This window comes from Pholis gunnellus, assembly GCF_910591455.1.
Source record: "Pholis gunnellus genome assembly, chromosome: 14".
NCBI lineage: Eukaryota > Metazoa > Chordata > Actinopteri > Perciformes > Pholidae > Pholis > Pholis gunnellus.
Genome location: NC_136541.1, coordinates 6,493,939 through 6,514,118, shown reverse-complemented (window position 1 = coordinate 6,514,118; position 20,180 = coordinate 6,493,939). Strand labels below are relative to the sequence as shown.

Sequence of the window (20,180 nt, the reverse complement as noted above, 5' to 3'; positions counted from 1 at the left end):
CTTGCGATGGTATCAAGAGAAGTCTGCAGCCATGCTAGCGGCTCAACGAGGCTGCCCTTTGAGTTAAACGCTAACGTCAACATGCTATAATGCTCCATAAGACAATGCTAACATGCTATGTTTATCTAAGTTCATCTTATTTTTGCGCGTTAGCATGCTGACGTTTGTTAATTAGCACTAAACACAAAGCACAGCTGAGGCTGATGGAATGGTCATTCATTTTGTAGGTATTCGGTCGTAAACTAAAGCATTTGACGAATTTAATTTTGACCCGATGATGGCACTGAATTAAAAAAAAAGGATTCCCAAAGTTATTAAAATTCATCTTGAGGGGAACATGAATACTTTTACTAAATTTCACGGGAATCTTTGCTATATTTGTGGAGACATTTCACACAAAAAGGTCAACCTCATGGTGGCACGAGATTATTAGAGAATGACCAAAGTCATTTGGATTGACCTTCTAGGAACCATGAATGTCTGTCAATGTACAGTATAAGTATAAACTGAAGAAATATAAGGGGATCATCAAAGTCATTTGGATTCATCTTCTCTGCACCACATTTTGTTGCAACTCAACCAATAGTAGTTGAGATTATTCAGTCTGGTCAAAAGTATTGGACAAACCAACTGACATTGCCTTCTCGAGCCATTCTACTTGTGTGTCTAAAAAGGTACTAAATGCTCAAATCCTTGGTATTTTTAAAATGCCTTTTTTTATATGCCTAAAGGTTTGCCTCCAAAACTACAAGCACTACAATCTCCTCATAGACCAGTAAAGTATTGTTCTGGCAATTAACTAACAGACGTCCCTCCTCATGACATAGCCGTTTGAATTACGACAACAATGATGATGATGGCAGCTGCTGGCAGTGTACTTTGGCGGGGGTGAGTTAGAAAAAAAAAAGAAGATGTCAGCCCTTCCCTCACCATGCTTCCAGGATTTTACAAGCCAACATCACTTCTCAGGGATTTCATCAGCATCGTAAAAAGTATTTCATCCAAGCCATTTATAGACGAGTTGACAGCATTGTTCATAGTATTGTCGCGGTGGCAGGGCTCGGCAGCAGAGTCGATCTGTGATTTGTTTAACTCCCGGAGCACTAAAACATAATGTGCTCTAAACACAACACGCCTTCTGTAGTACCTTTTCTAATTGCCTGGTAAGTTTCTACAACACCAATGCTTCGTTGAGCTCAGAATTAATTTCCTGGTGGGACTTTGAGCGGAACATCTTCATTACCACATGCTTTCATAATTGAAGCCAGAGGCCTGTAAAAGAGAAGGAATTCTGCTTGCTTACTTGCAATGTTTCCCTCTACGTCAAAAAGGGTGGAACTGACCATCTTATTGCAAGATTGCCCACTAAGCCATTAGTGGAGGCCATATATTTTAAGAATGTTCCCATGCACTGTATCATATTAATACAGACCCATGACATTTAAAGCATCACTGATAAACGATCAATGTCTGCTACTCTCCTTTCATTTTCATAACAAACCACTTGAGCTGTGTAGCTAGGTGGAGAATGGCTTCCCTGGTAGAAATACCCTGGAGTGCACAGCTGGACCAGTGCCAGGCAGTAAGGATTAGCCCTGCAGTATATCCACTATATCAACAACATCTTTCTGAGCTGATTAGAAGGCAGTCTGGGATTATTTAATATGAATGCACTTGTTTAGTTTTTATCCCAGTATTAGTTCAATAATCAGTCACCCATTCAATTTCCAAGAGATTAAAAACACTCAAATTCTAATTGAGTTTCTGGGTCAAAGGACATTTAAACAACCCACAAAAGAAAATGCTGGCTTTATAAGTCAGCATTTCGTACACTTTTTATGTGCTGCTTATGTCTTATGCTTCCAATAAATAAAGTCATCTGATGGATCATTCTGGGTTATAAATGTTTGGCGCATGTTGGTCATTGGAAGAACTTCCGAAATGAGATCCAGAATTTGTAGCTGGGAACATCATTACATCTGTTGAGCTGTTTGTAACTGATAAAAAACAATCTCACCACAAGGTCCGTTTAGCAGTTGTTCTGGAGCTTTTGATCCTTTCACACACTCCTCATTAAATGGTGTTCGCCACATTGTCATGGAGTGTTTACATTTCATTTTTCCTCTAAACTTTAAGGGCCTCTCGTCCATGACACCTTCAGAGTGGAGATGGATAGTTAATTTGGGACCATTTAATAGCTGTTGTGGAGCTTTCAGTCTCAACAAGTTTGCATATCTGTACTATAAACCAAAGTGTTTAACCCCATTATTAAGGTAATTGCTGCATTACAGTTGGTTGTGTTTTCTGTCTGCTATTCAACTGGTAACTGGCCAATTTGTCCCTTGGTTGGACATTGGATAACTATGATGTTGGAAAGGTTTTGTACACAGATCGTCCACTCTCTGGAGCGGTCATAAGAGTTTCTAGTGTGTTTCATAGACAGTGGTTCTTAGTCAGGGTCCTTGTGTTCAGCAGTGTAGCTGATAGCGAGAAAAGGTTCCAGCCTGCCAAGTCTGATGACTTTGTTGACTGACGCAAAGCAGCCAGGCCATAGGTTGTGCAAAAGCCCCTCTGTTTCTCCGTAGTGAGGGGGCGGCCTTGAAACAACCCGCCTTCCTCAGTCATAATCATCTTAAACAAGCTACCGCATTGTCTCAGAGCTTTGTTGACCGTGTTTTTTTTTCTGGTGCAGGATGAGGCCCCACGCGTTAACAATGGATGAAATCTGAGCCTCGGTCTTGTTGGTGAGGTGTTTGATGAGAAGCTTGCACCATTGTCTGTCAGTCGTTGCTGCTCACACTATTTCAGTGGCGATAGAATTGTTTTGAAATTTCCTCTGAAGATTACAACAGAGCACTCCGGGGCCCCTGAGTACTTGGCAGCGGCACCCCTCGCTGCATTTCAAACATTTCAGTTTGATGTGTCAACAGGAAGACGTAGCTGAATTCTTACGAGCTTTCCTACCTTATTAAATTGGTCACGCTTTTGGCGAGTACAACGCAGCATGTAACAAAATACCCTTTCGGAGTGTTCAAAATTACGAGAGCTCCTCTGCTTTCCGAACTGATTCCCCCGAGCACCGTTTGTCCCTGACTCCTGCCCTCTGCCAGGGTGGATGAGGAAGAAACCACTCATCTGTGGATTTAAAGGCCTGCTGATGTGTAAACCAGAGGTCGGAATAGTGAGTAAGGTCTGAGCAACAGAGGGCAGCTTACTAATCAAAACCCCATGGCTTTTGCGGAATATTCCTTTTATGGGGTCGCTCTCTGTGAAGAATTACTAGAGACATGACTAAGGCAGTAACAGAGCTTTTGGCAGGCAACGCTGCGAAACAGCGGTTAGACCTATACACAAATGAGCCTGTCAGCAATCGGCTAAAAATAAGAAACCCTTCAGCAGAAAAGGCGGCCTCAAGGAGTGTCTATCTCCTTTTGTTTAGATGGAGCGAGGAGTCCAGTGAGTGAGAGTTATCTGTCCTCTCTTGATGTGCACCAATATGGGCCCGCTGCTCTGCACTTGGGAACGCTTAAACCAACAGGGGGATTCCTGAATCACAGCTGCTTTCTGCTGCTGGAATGATGTGTGAAATGTGTGGGTTTGTTCGCTTGAGGTTGTTGGTTTTCTTTCAGTCTTCGTCTGCTCTTCTTTTCCAGGCATGGCTTAGTGATGGTCGGTGGAGGGGGGGGGGGGGGCAGGCAGTGTGAGTTAGCAGCAGTGTGCTCGCCGCCCACTCCCTCTCCAGTCTTCCTCCCATGCTTCCTGTGGGATTGAAGAGGAGTATGGTTTTAACAGGGAAGGAGAAAGAGAGAAAAAAGAGGGGGAGTGGGGGAAGGGGGGTTGTCTTGGCTAGAACGAGCTTCAATAGGGAGAATGTCTGGACGTTAAAGAGGAAGTGGGTTTAATGTTGGAACATTTGGAGAATGGTGGGTGCATTATTGGAATTTAAATGGGGCTGGGGCTAGTGGAGGTTGTGTGTGAGCTTTGGGTAACAGGAGTTGGATTGTTTGGTTGGACTAATGGACTTTCCAACAGGGCATGTGGGAGAATTTCCTGACTAATGATATGTATTGTTTGATTATTTGGGCTATCATGTTGGGCCCCTCATTTACCGGTCACAGCTGGAGAGTAATAGGAGTGCAGCTGTGTTTGAGTAACTCCAATAAATCAGCTTTGTGCCCAGTAATTTATTCTTGTAACATGTATGGGTTATTTATCTCTTCGGTTATGGATATCACTATTGGGTAATGAATGCATCATTGACTATTGAGACAAATGTGGAGTGTTGATTATTCACAGCAGTAGCTCAAATGATAACCAGCATGAATGCAATGAAAGCTCTTCTTGTAAGTCAATAACCACATATTACTAACCACATATTAAACCTGTGGTGGTATGAAGCCCTGCTAACAGTTTTGATTTTATTTGCCCAGGTTTTGAGATGTTTGTCTCCACCCCAATACAATAGAGATGAATGGAATCTAGTGACAACATTTTTGACAAAATAAACCCCAGCATTGACATATTATCATAACATCACACATCGTGTAGACATAACAACATTAGCGATTATTAGATTTTGTGTTTTGGGCCACCTGGAATTTATTACAGCAATATCTCTTGTGTTTTCCTTTAACTCCTGACGGAAATATCTGACTCTTAAGCCGCTAAATGCTACACTATGTTCGCCAACTAGCTGCTAACGTTTTCTGTCTACGCTGTTTTGCAGGTGTTGTGTAAAATGGGTTTATCACAGCTTCTTTGCTGAAAACCAGCTGGAAGCAATACAGATGAGCAGTGAGAGTGAACCAAAACCGAAAAGTTGCGTGCTGAAAAAACAAAGCAGTGAGCTGGAATACGCTTTAAATCTTACTATAACTGAGGGGAACGGCAGAGTTGGGGGGTGTATCTATAGTATGTTGGTGTGTCACCATGATACTTTAATATCACAAATAATCATCTGACACATTGTTCATATACAAATATGGATTTCAGCAGCTTTAAATAAGGGAAAAATGTCCCTGTTACTGTGGATAATCCACAGACTTCAATGTGACAGATTTCACTGGAACTACTGTTTATGAAAAATGTGTTTCTTTGAAAACTGCGAGGTCTGTTGAGTAACAGGGACATTGCATCCAAACACATTTTTCAATTGTATTTCATAAAGTCCATCTATTGCTGTAAGCAGTACTTCAAAACTGCATTGACATCTCTTGTCTCGGGTTGCACTTCATTTATTTTGGGTGAACTTTGGACCTTTAACTCCATGTAGATGTATAATATCTATATGCGGTATATATATATTTAACCCGAAGAATCCAATTGGCTGCAATCTGGCGTCTAAATGAAACATTTAATTGGACTAATTGATATGCCTTAAGCTCTAATAAATGCTGATCACAATTTGCAGAAGAGTGAGTATACATACTGTATTCCTGTGTTTGTGCGCAACCTAAATCCACGGTTTCCTCACGCTGAGGCGGAGCGTAAACATTGTGATGGGCTCAGCCACAGATATCTGGAATGTCTCACCGACTGGTAGAGAGTGCTCTTCAGGAGCGGAGAGTAAACATTCACCCTTTTGGTCTTTATTTGGTCACTTTGCTCTGCTTTTAACAGACTAAACTTCACTGACTTGAGCTCAAACTCGGTCGGGGCCGGTCAGCGTATAGTCACAGGGGTTAAACTGTTTAGAGGACGTGTGACGTAATCGTTGGGATGCTTCATCTGCTTGTGTTCTACAGCTGGGCCGCTCCACTGTTTCGTCCCCTTTGTGAGCCATCAGGGAAAAAGGTCAGCCACGTTCATACATCAAGTGTGAGGCTCTAACACCCCCTTTCCACATTTCGACCCACAGCCGGCCGCTAGGTCCCACATCTACATCTAGTTTAGCTGAACCACAAACCACTCCGGTTTGAAACTGAAGAACTGAGGCAGAAACTGAGGAACTGAGGCAGAAAGGAGAGTCTCCTTTCTGCCTCAGTTTCTTTTTTTTCCCCTCTCTCACTTCCTTTCCATCAGTTCTCTTTCTCCAGTGGTACATGAAGTTAGATTTAGACGACAATCAGCTCCCATCTGGTTCGGCATCGCAGGGTAGCCGTCTGGATCTGACCCTGTGCAAAGATCAACTTCCTGTGATGTCAAAGGGGCTTGTGTTGCTGCATTCACAGGGGATCGGGAGGGAAAGTGGGGGGGTATCCTCTCGTCCTTACTGGCCCCTTTTTGTCTTATTCTGAGGCCCCGAGATGTTTTCTCGAAGGGATTGATGCATCTCCCACGCAAAGGAAGATTGGGTTTCCGTCTGTACAGAGAGCAGGATATCAGCATTTTTTATGTAAAACTTCAAAGTATGTTTATAAAAATACAGTACACACTCTTAAAGATTGCAAGTATGACTACTTGTGCTGCTGGTTTTCCCATTATATGACTTTTGATCCCTCATCTCCTCTTGAATCTCAGCCAGAAAATATAGTGGAGGAAATATGAGCTGAATGCAAAGAAAGAGAGAAGTGGATTTTTCGTTACCTTTCTTTCACCGATAGGGGCCTTTTGAGAGATTTATGATTCACTGAAATCTGGAGTACATAAAATATGAGTCGACGCAACCCCAAGTGGACCTCGACTTTAAATGGAGGTCAATAAAAGCAGAGCGCGTGTTTTTTTTTCTTCCACATCTTATCAACATCCTCTTACGATACGTGTAGAGACATATGAGGGGGTTAACCATAACGTATCTCTAAATGAGGGAATCAATCTTGGCATGGATTTGTTATCAGCGGAGGGACACTGCAGATTGAGTTACATAAGATACTTTGCCGTAATGCTGTTGACTTGGAGAGGGAAATAAACAAGTCATGTCAGTTAGCATTGTTACTTCCCTTTAATTATGTATAAGTTTTCAGATAATTTCATTATCAGACTCTGGACACAGCGTAATTGAATTGCAGGTAGTGAATGAGAGGAAGAGAACGCGGCAGGGCCATTTCTGTTGTCTGTAGAAAAGTAGAAACATGATGATTTAAATGTATAATAGATGGCTCAGTGTACAAAAAGGAAACCATTAGATGGGTTAGAAAAGGGTTTTTACTGCGGAAAGTTTAGTTTTAGTTTGTGGACATTTAGCATTTCCTTTCATGGCCATCAAAATACAAAGTTTGGTCCAAACATAAATGAGACCTCAGAATGTGAATTTACGCCAGACTTTTTTTTTTTTTGGTTGGTTTTGGTACTTAACTTTTCCCATTTGATCTTACCATGTTTAGTTAATGTGTCTCAAATATTTACTGTAACTTTTGTCTGCGTGACTTTGGTTTTATACCCTGCTTCACTCGTTCCTCCTCGTCTCCGTCAAATACGTTTTTCAGCTTCAAAGTTGAGAGAAAAGGTTTACTCTTGAAGTTTGGTGCGAACGCTGCTGACATAATAAAGGAAATGGACACAATAACACGAACACCTGTATCACATGTGCAAGCCAGTGGGCCCTCAGTAAATGCTGCCTTTGGAAAGCTTTTAAAAGGAAAAGTCGGACATTCTCATGTCTGTCTGTTAGAGCTACAACCAGCAGCTAGCTTAGCATAACGACTGGATACAGAGGGAAACAGCTAGCTCGGCTCACTGATTTACACTTTACATCTGGTGTGTTTAATCTGCACAAAAAAACGTTGACCGTTTTATGGGGGTTTTAAACGACACAGAGGCAGGCTAGCTGTTTCCCCTTACTTCCTGTCTTTATGCTAAGCTAACCGGCTGCTTGCAGTAGCTTCACATTTCACATACAGACATGAAAGTGGCCTCAATCTTCTCAACTACAGCTCCTCCAGAAAGTAAATAAGTATTTATCCCGAAATGTTGAACTATTTCTTTAAGTTCAAATTTTGTCAGGAGAGATTCAGTATAACCTCACAGTATATTGTAAGGTTTCCCAGCGATTGTTTGCTTTACATGCAAACAAACAAACCTTCAAGCATTATCTGCAACGACTTGAGTGATTACTCCTCAATGTCCAGCTCTTGGAGAGGAACACAGGTGGTTGAAACACAGATTTGAGCTGGATTCTCTGCAACAGTACAACGTGTTCATTCTCAATTTCGCGTCTGGTTCGTGGTATGTGTGCTGAGGGTGGACCTGAACAATGAGCTAATTATCTCACATAATTAGCTTAGCCACTGTTTTTCTGTAGTCTAGCAGATCCAATAGCCTCAAGAAACGAATATCTACCCACACACCCTTGACTTCCAACGCTAGTCCCCGAGTAAACATCTAACAAGTGATATGCGACCGCACATTTCAACAAGCTTAGATGACTAATGGTCGGGTTTATGGAGTCTTTTGTCTAGCTCTGACTGGGTGCTGATCGGCGCAGGCCAGGGAATAGTATGTTCTCCTCGCGCTGTTGCACACTCACACACACATGCCTGTACACACACCCACACACCCACACATACATACAGTACTAAAGCAGAGATATACCAGACCTGCCACTCCTGGACATTTTGTGACGACAATACAGCTGGAGGAAGTGAAGCAATCTGTAATTAGTCTTTGTCACAGTATCAGTTGCGTCACTGCAGGCCCCACCCTTACATTGAAGCAGATTGCAGACAGTGAGCTGTGTTTTTAACGAATTTCATGAGTCAAAATTGAATCAGATGTTAAGGGAAAAACAGGGTCCCTTAATATCCAATCTGCATATTCTTTTACACACAAGCTGTAGTCTGTCTCTATGCAGACAGGTGGTTTGTAAGTTGTGCAACCTTTCATGACACATCTAACTCAGATACTGTATACAGGAGTTGTTAGAAGGAAGTAAGTCTTGGTTAAACTACGAGGCCATCTTTTAGTTATAACTATGTAGCCACAGCCTCACCTGGGTTCTTTCTCATGAGTTGCAGCCTGATGAGGAAGTCAGTTTATGGTCGTGCAATATCAGGTCATATACCACCTGCAACCGAGTTATGATATCAAGAAGTGGACAGAGGAGAATGTTTACTGTGGCTGTTCTGCTGCTTGCTTGAGCAATCAACTTTTTTTTCTCTTCCTTGTGTGAACCTCTGGTGGAGGAAGTTTGTTGAACCTTAAGTCACCTTTACTGTTCATTATAAATATTACCTGAACAAAACAGTCAGACAGGAAGCATGCTGGGAGATATCCATAGATGTGCTATATATGCCAATCCAACACACTCTTTATTAACCATTATCAGCATCTCTATCAGCGAACTGTCAGTCAGAATGTCCAAATCAGCTTGATTAACATTCACAGCTGCACACAACCTTTTTGTTTATTACAGTTTGGTGTCCCTGTCTGCGTAATAATTAGGGGGCTAATTACATCTCATATGGTTCCCCTAATTAAAACGGTCAGCTTGCCTTTGCTAGCCTGCCTCTGTTGCCACGGCGTTAGGCTGCTGGACTGAAAGGTTCATGTCAGGGAGACCCCTCAGGGACAAACTAATGAGGGGGGGGGGGAGAGGGTGGGCGGGAGACAGATGTTTGTGCCTAATTCTGGCTCATTCGATGCACCACCGCTGTTGATTTGTGGTGAATTCAAATCAACAAAGTGAGCAAAATGCTCAGTGGAAGCGGAAAAGTACAAAATAATTGCTTCAGATGCTAGTTTGACTGAGCTGAATGATGATGTTATGTCTCTTTCTGCAATTTGGCAAATCAGAAATGCGGCAGTGCATTTAACTTTAACTGCGTACGGCGTTGTGAGGTGTGTTTCAGAATTCCGAGCACATGCTTTGCCTTTCGTTGCAGTCAAGAGCAGACACGTTGTGGAATGTGACCCAAGAGACATTACAGCAGCGCCATCATTTCTAATGAACAGGAAGAAGAATCTTTTGGTTTTCGGTACCTATTGCCCAAGTTAAGCCATAAATAAAGACTATATTATCAGTGCTTATTATTGTTTTGTGTGTGTGTGCGTGTGTGTGTGCGCGTGTGCGTGTGTGCGTGTGTGCGTGTGTGTGTGTGTGTGTGTGTGTGTATTGGAGGGGTGGCACCTTGTTAAACACAGCTGACTCTTTCTTCAGTGCCAGTCAGAACCTGTCTGACCAGCTCGGGGGACTGTTGAACAGAAGAAGGCGACCTGCTTTCGAAAGACACACATTCTCCCTTTTTAAAAACTCCATTACAGTAAAAGCCTCTTGTGTCTCCTGCACTTATCAGTAATACTGCCTTCCTTATCCAAATACTTTATTGCATAAAGGTCAGGTAGGGTGCATTATCAGCACACAATCGTAAACCTGTGAATCTTTCTATCGTGCCTTTGTTGTTATTGGCACTGAAAAGTCGAGAAGGTGCATGATCAGCGTTTGATGTAAACCCTAAGTTGTTTTTTAGTCAAGAACTCGCCACAACATCAGATGTACCTAAACTCGGCTGAGGTTCTTGAGACCGATGACAATTGTGAGAATCGGAGAGCTTAAAGTTTCCCCATGAAACATACTCGCAAATGTCATGGAATCTGTGACACACCAAATCCTTTTCTCACAATGGGCCTGGAGATGCTGGTCGCAGTGGTTGTTTTAACTAGCCCGCATAGCAGTGGAAAGATTCAGGCCTTTGCCAGTGTAAATACAGCCCGCTCCCTTTGACTCATGAGCCAGAACTCACTTGGTTGCTGAGATTTGATTCCTATTGTAGATGCAACACAGAACGGCTATTTTCACTTGAAAGTCGGCCAACTTATGACTGTGCAGAGCAAATTCACAAACAGAGACACGCACACACATAAATTGAGCCAGGCTGTTACAGCACTGTTCCAGTTTCTGACACAAAATACTAATTTTTTTTTTTGTCTTTTCCTGCAGTATGCCAAGGCATCACCAACCGTTTAAACCTTCTGGGTTCTAAAGATGACCACTACCTGAACATGGTGAAGACCTACAGCAACTGCACCGTGGTGCTGGAGAACCTGGAGGTCACCTACATGGAGGACCACCGTGACCTGTCCTTCCTCTCGGTAAGGACTGTACTCATTATAGCGGTGGAGGCTTAAACGTATTGCAAAAAACTTCCATCTTGATATTGGTCATTTCTCATCTCAATAACGATATATGTCACAATATAGCATGCTTTCTCGTAAATCAGTAAATACTTGACAAATGAAAAGTACTGAGTATTTTCTCATTTAACTAAGAGCAAAATAAACATAACAGTTTGTCAATCGCAGAGAGTGGTCATGTAAATTGCGACGAAAGGACAAAACTACAAATGATATTCATATCCTCAAGATATTTCACGTGAGAACTTCTGAGAAATTTGAGTTAGTGTGTGCTTGTTATTATCAATTTAGATGACACAATAAATGATTTAATCTAGGTACGATTCCACTGAAAGATGATAAATGATCATATTGAATCTTTCTCCTAGCCCTGGCTAAACGTGCACATTACAGATGGGAGAAGTTTTCCATCATCTCTTTGGTGGTCTAAATCCAGTTTGCTAGACAATCTATCCTGGATCTTCGCTGGCTCTTCTTATCCCTTCAGTACAGATAATTAAAATCAGTGGAGAGTGAGTCCATAGTGACAGATGATTCAGTGTGTTTATGACGCTCCGGTTGGAGCTTTGCTCGAACACCAGCTGTAACGACAAGGTTGTGAACACTGGGCAGATGTGACGAGGGACCACACACACGCTCACTCACTCACATGCAAGACACAAACACAAGAAAAAACATGCAGTCAGCAGATATCGTGCAATAGTTCCAGGTCTTTTGAGGAGAAAGTATGGCCTCCTCAGTTTTCATTCTCAGGCTGCACACATTCTGCTCTCGCCATCTCATTGGTGGAGATTGTAGCCTAAGAGGAAGATCTGCAGGTTCTGGTCAGAATCTTAAAGCTGAAGTTACGCTCTCTTGTACATATTTATGGGGCAAAAAAGCTATTTCATTTATATTTGCTCTTATACTCTAAAATATACTGGAATTGAATACCAATCAAAATATTACGCAGCGGTCATTATTATCTATCATTATGTTAAGTTAACTTTGACTGTAAGTTTGAAAAAGTAAACACCATCTGAAACTGAATATGATTTAGCTTTTACATCAATATTACAGTAATTGACATGCATTTCAAATGATTTTGTTTTACCATTATTATGGACAGACAATTTCTCCCCATTGTATTATGAGTTTGATATAAATGTATATAACTGCAGGAAATCCCATTCCCACAGATTCAGTTCTTATCTTATTTGACTTCATTTTCCGCTTGGTGAACCCCTCGCTTTGCACGTTAGCTACTTCAGTTCACAGCAAGGCTTTCTCTCTTTATTTCTTTTCTTCCTCAGTCTATTGAAGAAGTGGGCGGCTATGTGCTGATCGCCCTCAACACAGCATCCAGGATTCCTCTGCAGAACCTGCGCATCATTCGAGGTCATTCGCTCTATGAGGGAATGTTTGGCCTCGCTGTGCTGACCAATTATGAGAAAGCTACAAAACAGGTCACCAGTGAGCTTCTTCTGACCAGCCTGACAGGTCAGTCCACTTGTCTTCGGTTCCCTGTGATATGTTGCTATAAAGCTGTAAAAACAGTGATGTTTTGTAATTAATTAATTCATTGTGTATTTTTATCGGATTCACGCTTTTCTTTGCAGAAATTCTTAAAGGAGGCGTTAAGTTTGGGACCAACCAGCCGTGCAATGTGGAAACGATTCAGTGGTATGATATTGTCAACGCTGACAGCAAACCCACAATGGTGCTCCCATTGGCCATCAGCCATCCACGCTGTAAGGGAAACATTTCACGGCAGATGGTCGCACAGGAATTCATTATGTGATGTTGAAGAATTTAAAGGGTGTGAAGTAAACATTTCACCCCGTTTTTTTCCTTGTGGTCTGATTTTACAGGTAAAAAATGCGACCCAAGCTGCTTCAATGGTTCGTGCTGGGCACCTGGTCCTCAAAACTGTCAGACCTGTGAGTTCTTATTCTGTTATTTAATTCTATCATGGGAAAAAAACAAACATCTGTAATATTTTTAAATCAGTATATTATTATTAGAAATAAATAGAAAACAGAATTCTTGCTGCAGGTCATTATACCGACTCTGTCCCGTTCTTTTTTGCAGTAACAAAGCTGAACTGTGCACAGCAGTGCTCGAAGAGATGCAAAGGGCCTTCACCCAGCGACTGCTGTAATGAGCATTGTGCTGCAGGCTGCACAGGACCGCGGCCCACCGACTGTCTGGTGAGAGAAAGACACCTTCACATAGCTGACAAGAGTCACGATACGATAAAGGAGCTAGGGAAGAGACGAGCTTAGACGACAAAACACTCTGAATGTTTCATACTTCTGCATGCATCCATTAAATCTGGATGAGAAGCCTCCAAGAAAACAAATCTGTCACTCAGCAGCATCTGTTCTTATAATCAGAAGTTTTGTCATTGGTTTCAGTACCAATGACACATATAACTGCTGGTACAGTCTTTCATTTGGCAGTGCCTCGAGTAGCGGCGTCTGCTCTCCCTCTCTGTGCAGCTCTGGGGATTAAGCCTCGACTGTAGAGGAATGCAGTGTTATCATAAGAGCGGGGCTCTGTTATGGTCCCAGTGTACTGGATGACTGTTGTTTGTGCTGCAGGCCTGTCGGGACTTCCAGGACGACGGGGTGTGTAAGGACTCCTGCCCGGGCCTCATGCGCTACGACCCCAACCTGCACCAGCTGGTACCCAACCCGCATGGAAAGTACAACTTCGGGGCCACCTGTGTCAAGAGCTGCCCACGTAAGGACGGATAAACGTATTGGGGGTGCCGTTTAGTTGCTACGTAGGAGACAGGGGTGATTCATGGCATGCGCTGTAGCTGACAGTCTTTTTCACATTGTGGTTAGCTGAACAAGTGCCCAGGTTGTCCTTCAGGCTTGTTACACATTCAGTGGTTACAGTTTGTCTAAGTTTAATTATAAACTGCAGAAACACAGAAAGAAAATGATTGAGTTTCAGGGCGTGTTAATGCAACAACTGTTCCTCATCAGTTTAACTTACAGTCTGTCCCAGTATTACTCACCCTACCCTGCATCATTATGATGTACCAAAAGTCATACTATGGTATAACTCATACAGGTTATTAATGCTTAAAGGCACATTTAGATTGGTTTTGATGTTATTAAATCTGCAAATGTTGAATATTACATGATATTGAAGTAATGAATGTTGAAATCTTTCCAGATAACTATGTTGTAACTGATCATGGAGCGTGTGTGCGGACGTGCAGTGTTAACACATTCGAGGTGGACGAGGGAGGAATCAGGAAGTGCGCCAAGTGTGACGGACTGTGTCCAAAAGGTAGGGGGTTAAGCTATCAACCTGAGGACATATTTCTGACTCATACACTGTATTGTTTGCAGTGGTGAGTACATTTACTTAAGTACTGTGCGTCATTACAATTCTACTTTTTAACAGTTTTTTGGAAATAGGATTATTCACTTAAAATGAACATAAAATGTTATACGTTGTTATGAAATAATCCACGTAATAGTCTGTAACATTGTTATAATGCTACTTTGATGTTAATGCACCACTAGTAATGATCCAGTTTCATAATACATAATACAGTAATATGCCACTTTAAGGGAAAACATTTCTTGCATAGTCAATATATAACTTTTGATACTTTACATTTTGCTGATAATAATTAGTGCTTTTACTGTACTTTACAAGGTGGTATTGCTTTTTTTACTGAGGTAAAGTGTCTGAATACTACTACTACTAAAGTACTACAACACAGTTTGCCTTCAATAAAATACCTTGCTCAGTTTGGTTTAGCTTTATACCAAAATTAGAGTATGGTCAAGCGTTTTAAAACATTTTCTCTACTGATTTGTTTACAGTGTGTAATGGACTCGGGGCCGGAAACCTGACTCACATCTTGTCTATCAATGCCACCAACATTGACTCATTTAAAAACTGCACGAAAATCAATGGTAACATTGCTATCATCCACACATCGATTTATGGGTGAGTCAAAGCCTTCATGCCTGTTTGTGTAAATCAACTATATTTACTGCAATAGATCACCGGGCACCTTTTATTAATGGCAGACAACATGTTCATTCTTGTTATTTGTAGAGATGCGTATACCAATACACCAAAGATGGAGCCTTCCCAGCTTGATGTGTTTAAGACGGTGAAGGAAATTACTGGTAAGAGTGCATAAGACATGAGTAATGCATGACACATTAAATGCACATTAACGAGTTTCACAACTAACGGCTAATGTGTTGCTTCAGGATACTTGTTGATTCAAACGTGGCCAGAGAACATGAACTCACTCAGTCCTTTTGAGAATCTGGAGATCGTTCGAGGACGAACCAAACGGTATGTTCCTTGTAAAGACTTCCGTAGATTCACAACCACTCGATCACTAGCAATGAATTTGTTTTTCCCAAGGCTGTCATAAAATCTTTTCCTTTTTCTCTTCTTCTCTTCCTCTTCCACCCTTTTGTCTCTGGTAGGGGTAGCCGCAGTGTTATTATGGCTCAGCTCGGTATCAACTACTTGGGCCTTCGCTCCCTGAAAGAAATCAGCGATGGCGACGTTGTCATCCTTAAGAACCGAAACCTGTGCTACACAAACAAAAGCCACTGGAAGGGGCTTTTCAAATCACAAAGCCAAACTACTACCATAGAGGAGAATGCTGATGCTGCCACATGTGGTAAATTACAATCGGTTTCCCACGGAGATTTCAGCCAGACCCCTTTTTTCTCGTTTTGTTTTTGTAACTTCTGATTTCGCAATGCACAAGCTACATTTAATAATTGAAGGCTAATACAAAAATTTTATAAATATGCGGGAAAGATCCCTTCTTGAGATAATATGTTTGTTTTCAGCCCGGAGGAACAACACTTGTGACAGGAAGTGTTCCACAGACAGCTGCTGGGGCCCCGGCCCGGACATGTGTTTCGCCTGCCGTGACCATAGCCGTGATGGGAGCTGTGTTGACTCCTGCAACATCCTGGAGGGGTAAGGGAGGAATCTGTCTTTGAATGCCTTTTTAAGTTTTGAAATGCAGTCTTCCTTGTTTAAGACAAACATACAGTCTGAACATCCGATCTGTGTACTCTACAGTTAACTCCTTTTAAAGTATATTTTCATACCACAAGCTCTCCAGACTAGACATTAGACACTGGGGATTTGTTAATCAATCAATTGAAAGACCAAGAACGATTCCAAGGTATTTTGAAGTTAAACCTCCAGCAGATATAAGACAAACACTGTAGCTGAAATGGCACATTCACTCACATCTGTTTATCTTTGCAGATTTCTGTCAAACATTGAATCTCGACATGCTTACAATTTAACTTGTGCCCTCAAAAAAGGGATCAAGAATTTCGCTTCATGTGTAACTGTTTGAAATGAGGCGAGCCAGCGGCGACAGTGTGTCAGCTTTGTTGTTGTTTTTGCAGAGAGCCTCGGGAGGCTGTCGTGAATAAAACCTGCATGGAGTGTCACCCCGAGTGTCAACGCATGAATGGGACCGCAACCTGCAATGCACCTGTATGTGTGTCACACCAGACTATTGTTGCAATTCAAAATGAGTGGGGAAAAATACTGTGAACAAAAGTTTTGTGGACATTATTTATGAATCTAAAATGTCGCCAATATATTTCATGTTCTTGTAGACCACAAATTACAACAATTTATGCAGCATGAAATCTGTTGCTGAAGTTTCGGCGCTACCCATTTCTCCATCAACATAAGCCTTAATAGACCATAATGCAGTGTAGCCACAAGGCATGTTGTGTTTGGGATGAGGGGTGTGGCTGTTTGATCTAGTTGGCCCACAGTCTACTTTTAAATGCTCATAATCTCGTCTTTGACTGAAAACAACAAGTCCCAGCCACCATTTTGGAGCTGGTTAAAGAGCTGCAACTAACTGAGCATGAGCAGTAGGATGTTGTTATTGACAAGACAAGTAGACACTGAAAGAAAGCATTACATTGCAGAACTTTTAGTCTCTCAGTGAACATAGATTTACTGGCCAAAACTAAACCACCTGACACTTCTGGGTGTTTTTTTTTTTTTATTGCCAAACATTAACATCTTCATGAGGAAGATGGACGCAGCTTTCTTTATTACTATGAGACAGAGTCATTCACATAATATTTACTACTACTCTCTCCAGTTGTAAATGGATTTCTTTTATTATTCTTTCAGGGTTCTGGAAACTGTAGCAAGTGTGCCAACTTCCAAGACGGCCTGTTCTGTGTGCCTCGATGTCCTCAAGGCGTGCCAGGGGAGGACGACATGCTGGTGTGGAAATACGCAGACGAGATGAAAGTTTGCAAGCTGTGCCACAAAAACTGCACTCAAGGGTAAAATCATTGTTCAGCTGACCTGAGAACTGGCACTGCCTTTCTCTGTGTTGCAAACATTTGTCTGTCGTAATGTTGATGCAGTTACTTAATCCAAGCGAGAAGGGTCAGCTGTGGCTCTGTTGGCACAGACTGCAGGGAGAGGGAGAGGCTAACATGAGGACATCTTTGCTGAGATTAATGATAAAATAGGACAATATAGGAAGAATCTGGGAGTATAAGATTAAAAGAAAGAGATTTTATTTGAATGATAAATAAAGTTAATTATATAACTGTTTACTATTGGTTTCCATTCCTTTCTCATAGAGGTCTGCACAAAACAAATAACTAACAGAAATGAACGCTGACTTAATGTTCACATTGATAGACTATCAACCGCTGTGGCGGCGGCGGCTGGTTGGTATCCTGGTGGTTACTGTGGTTCAGGGATACCAGATCGTCCTTTAATCGGTCCTCGGTGGATGGGCTTTTGTAGCTGTGTCGTACAACTTTTATGAAATAAAATATGATGAAGTATGTCCACAACTCGTATGTTTCATTGGACTACATAGAACGGAACAGCCCCCAGTGGCCCCCCGTGATTGATGCACTCAAAGTATTTACTCTCGTAGACTTTTGCAGGAAACTTGGATGCTTTTGCTGCAACTAATTATCTTCTCAGTGTTTTTGCTCTCACGCGTTGAAATTAAATAGGAAACATAGAAGTGTGGCAACAGTTACAGATTTTCTGATGAACGCTGATTGCAAAGCCTTTGTTCCTGATTGCTTGTTTTAGCTTCATAGAGAAACATGACTCAAAAAATGATGGTACGGTTACATCATATTCTTTGCTTTGACTTCTTTACAGGTGCATGGGACGTGGTCTCAAAGGCTGCCAGAGTAAAAGGTGAGTAAATACAGTAACGCTCATCACTGATGCTTAATTATCCACTAGCATGCTGACTTTGCCTAAGTTGGACATTCTAATCTCATCTCTCCTTGTTTATTGAATTTGTGAATGTGCTCTGTTTTCTATCTGCGTTCCTAAATTTGCTACCGCCTGTCTTTCAGCCACTCTGGCCTTTCCATGATTTCGGCTGGTGTGGTCGGTGGGCTGCTGGCCGTTCTTATTGCAGGCCTGTCTGTGTTTGTGTTGCTTCGCCGACGCCACATCAAGAGGAAGAGAACCATGCGCAGACTTCTCCAAGAGAAAGAGGTAAGATGAGCGGACTGAGTCGGGAGACGTCCAGATGTTAGTCTGTTGATGATCATTTACAGAGATACAAGCCTGCTTTATGCAGAGACGGTACATGGCATCAATTTCATATTATGTTAACAGTATTTGACTTTTTTTGTATGATTTCTTTAGAATATTGTTGCACCTACAGTGCATTTTTGAAAGAATCACCACAGCTGTTTGCACGACCGTATGTAAGATATTCACTCCTTCTTTTACAGTTGGTTGAACCTCTGACTCCAAGTGGAGAGGCACCAAACCAGGCTCTGCTGCGGATTCTGAAGGAACCCGAATTTAAGAAAATCAAAGTGCTGGGATCGGGAGCTTTTGGGACAGTTTACAAGGTAATAACATGCTTCAGGTTTGTGTCTCAAAATTCCGCTCCAGCGCTGAACTTTATTGAAGCTGGAGCTCAGGAGTACTCCACGTGCCAAGTTTACATAACCAGCGTTTTCATCTGTTGTCAATTTTTCAATTAAAAGACACATTTTTAACTTGCCGGATCATGCATGTGTGAAGAGTGAGAGCACTCTCACTTTCAGTGCTGTGTGTATGTGTGTATCTATATAGTCGTATTAATCTCACTGTGGGGATACGTGTTCAACAGTATACTGTGGGGACTTTCGCTCATAAGGAGACAAAACGTTGATCTCTACAAAGTTAGGCCTTTATTTTAGGGTTGCTTTTAGGCTAACGTTATCTCCAGAGAGAGAATGTAAGTCAATGCCATCTTCTCACTTAGAACAAAAACAAGTGTGCATGTGTGCTTTTGAATTGATATCTTTGTGAGAACCAATTTAAGTGTCGGACCTTGAGAGTTAGGACATTTTTAGAAAGTAAGGACATTCTTTCAAAGGGCTATTTGAGGGCTAAGGCTTGGTTTTAGGATTATGGTTGCAAACACAAAAGTAATGGTCAGGGTTGGGGTTAGGTTAAGTCAGTGGTGTAAGAAGTACTGACATCTATAGTTAGCATTAAAAAAGTGCTCTATTACAAGTAACATGTTGATACATTTTAACTGGTCATATGTTTTGTATGTAAAACACAGCAACTACATGAAGTGTAGTGAAAAGTATGATATTATCTTCTGTAATGTAGTATGAAAGTAACCTAAATGGAAGTACAAGTGCCATATAGTAGAGTACAAAGTGTTGAAATACATACACGTCAGCGTTTTGTAATTGTACTGTACATTGCATGTATGTACTTGCGCTCACTTGATGATTCCGGTGTAATTAAAGCATGTCAAATGACAAACTTGTGTCCGTACAGGGCCTGTGGGTTCCAGAGGGAGAGGATGTGAAGATCCCGGTGGCCATCAAGGTTTTGAGAGAGGCCACATCACCGAAAGCTAACAAAGAGATCTTGGACGTAGGTTTAATGATTTATGTGGTACCTTTTTGAAGCTTACTGTAATTCTGAGTCAGAACTAAGAAAAGCCATTCATTTAGAATGTTGTTTCCCAGACGACTTCAGTAAAGTATGTGTGCTGCTGCTGCTGGGAAATCTCATATAAAAGCTCAAACCTCTATGCACATTATTACAATATTTCAACCTCAATGTGTTGCACAAATTGAATGAAAATGTTTGCTTCCCATGTGTCAATTCAACTTGACACATGCAACGTTATTTGAAACTAACGA

The 20,180-nt window shown here is 41.7% G+C and overlaps 1 protein-coding gene across 1 annotated transcript in view; it reads left to right on the top strand.

Annotated features, from left to right (window-relative positions):
- egfra (epidermal growth factor receptor a (erythroblastic leukemia viral (v-erb-b) oncogene homolog, avian)) overlaps nucleotides 1-20,180 on the top strand; it is a 39,109-nt gene that overhangs the window by 8,480 nt on the left and 10,449 nt on the right. Inside the window, exons 2-19 of the mRNA XM_079172424.1 lie at nucleotides 10,814-10,965; nucleotides 12,300-12,486; nucleotides 12,606-12,737; nucleotides 12,858-12,926; nucleotides 13,078-13,196; nucleotides 13,590-13,731; nucleotides 14,176-14,292; nucleotides 14,838-14,964; nucleotides 15,076-15,149; nucleotides 15,237-15,324; nucleotides 15,462-15,661; nucleotides 15,837-15,969; nucleotides 16,413-16,503; nucleotides 17,164-17,321; nucleotides 18,169-18,207; nucleotides 18,372-18,516; nucleotides 18,759-18,881; nucleotides 19,810-19,908. Coding sequence (XP_079028550.1) covers nucleotides 10,814-10,965; nucleotides 12,300-12,486; nucleotides 12,606-12,737; nucleotides 12,858-12,926; nucleotides 13,078-13,196; nucleotides 13,590-13,731; nucleotides 14,176-14,292; nucleotides 14,838-14,964; nucleotides 15,076-15,149; nucleotides 15,237-15,324; nucleotides 15,462-15,661; nucleotides 15,837-15,969; nucleotides 16,413-16,503; nucleotides 17,164-17,321; nucleotides 18,169-18,207; nucleotides 18,372-18,516; nucleotides 18,759-18,881; nucleotides 19,810-19,908 — 2,195 coding nt within the window. The remainder of the gene's footprint in view (nucleotides 1-10,813; nucleotides 10,966-12,299; nucleotides 12,487-12,605; nucleotides 12,738-12,857; nucleotides 12,927-13,077; nucleotides 13,197-13,589; nucleotides 13,732-14,175; nucleotides 14,293-14,837; nucleotides 14,965-15,075; nucleotides 15,150-15,236; nucleotides 15,325-15,461; nucleotides 15,662-15,836; nucleotides 15,970-16,412; nucleotides 16,504-17,163; nucleotides 17,322-18,168; nucleotides 18,208-18,371; nucleotides 18,517-18,758; nucleotides 18,882-19,809; nucleotides 19,909-20,180) is intronic.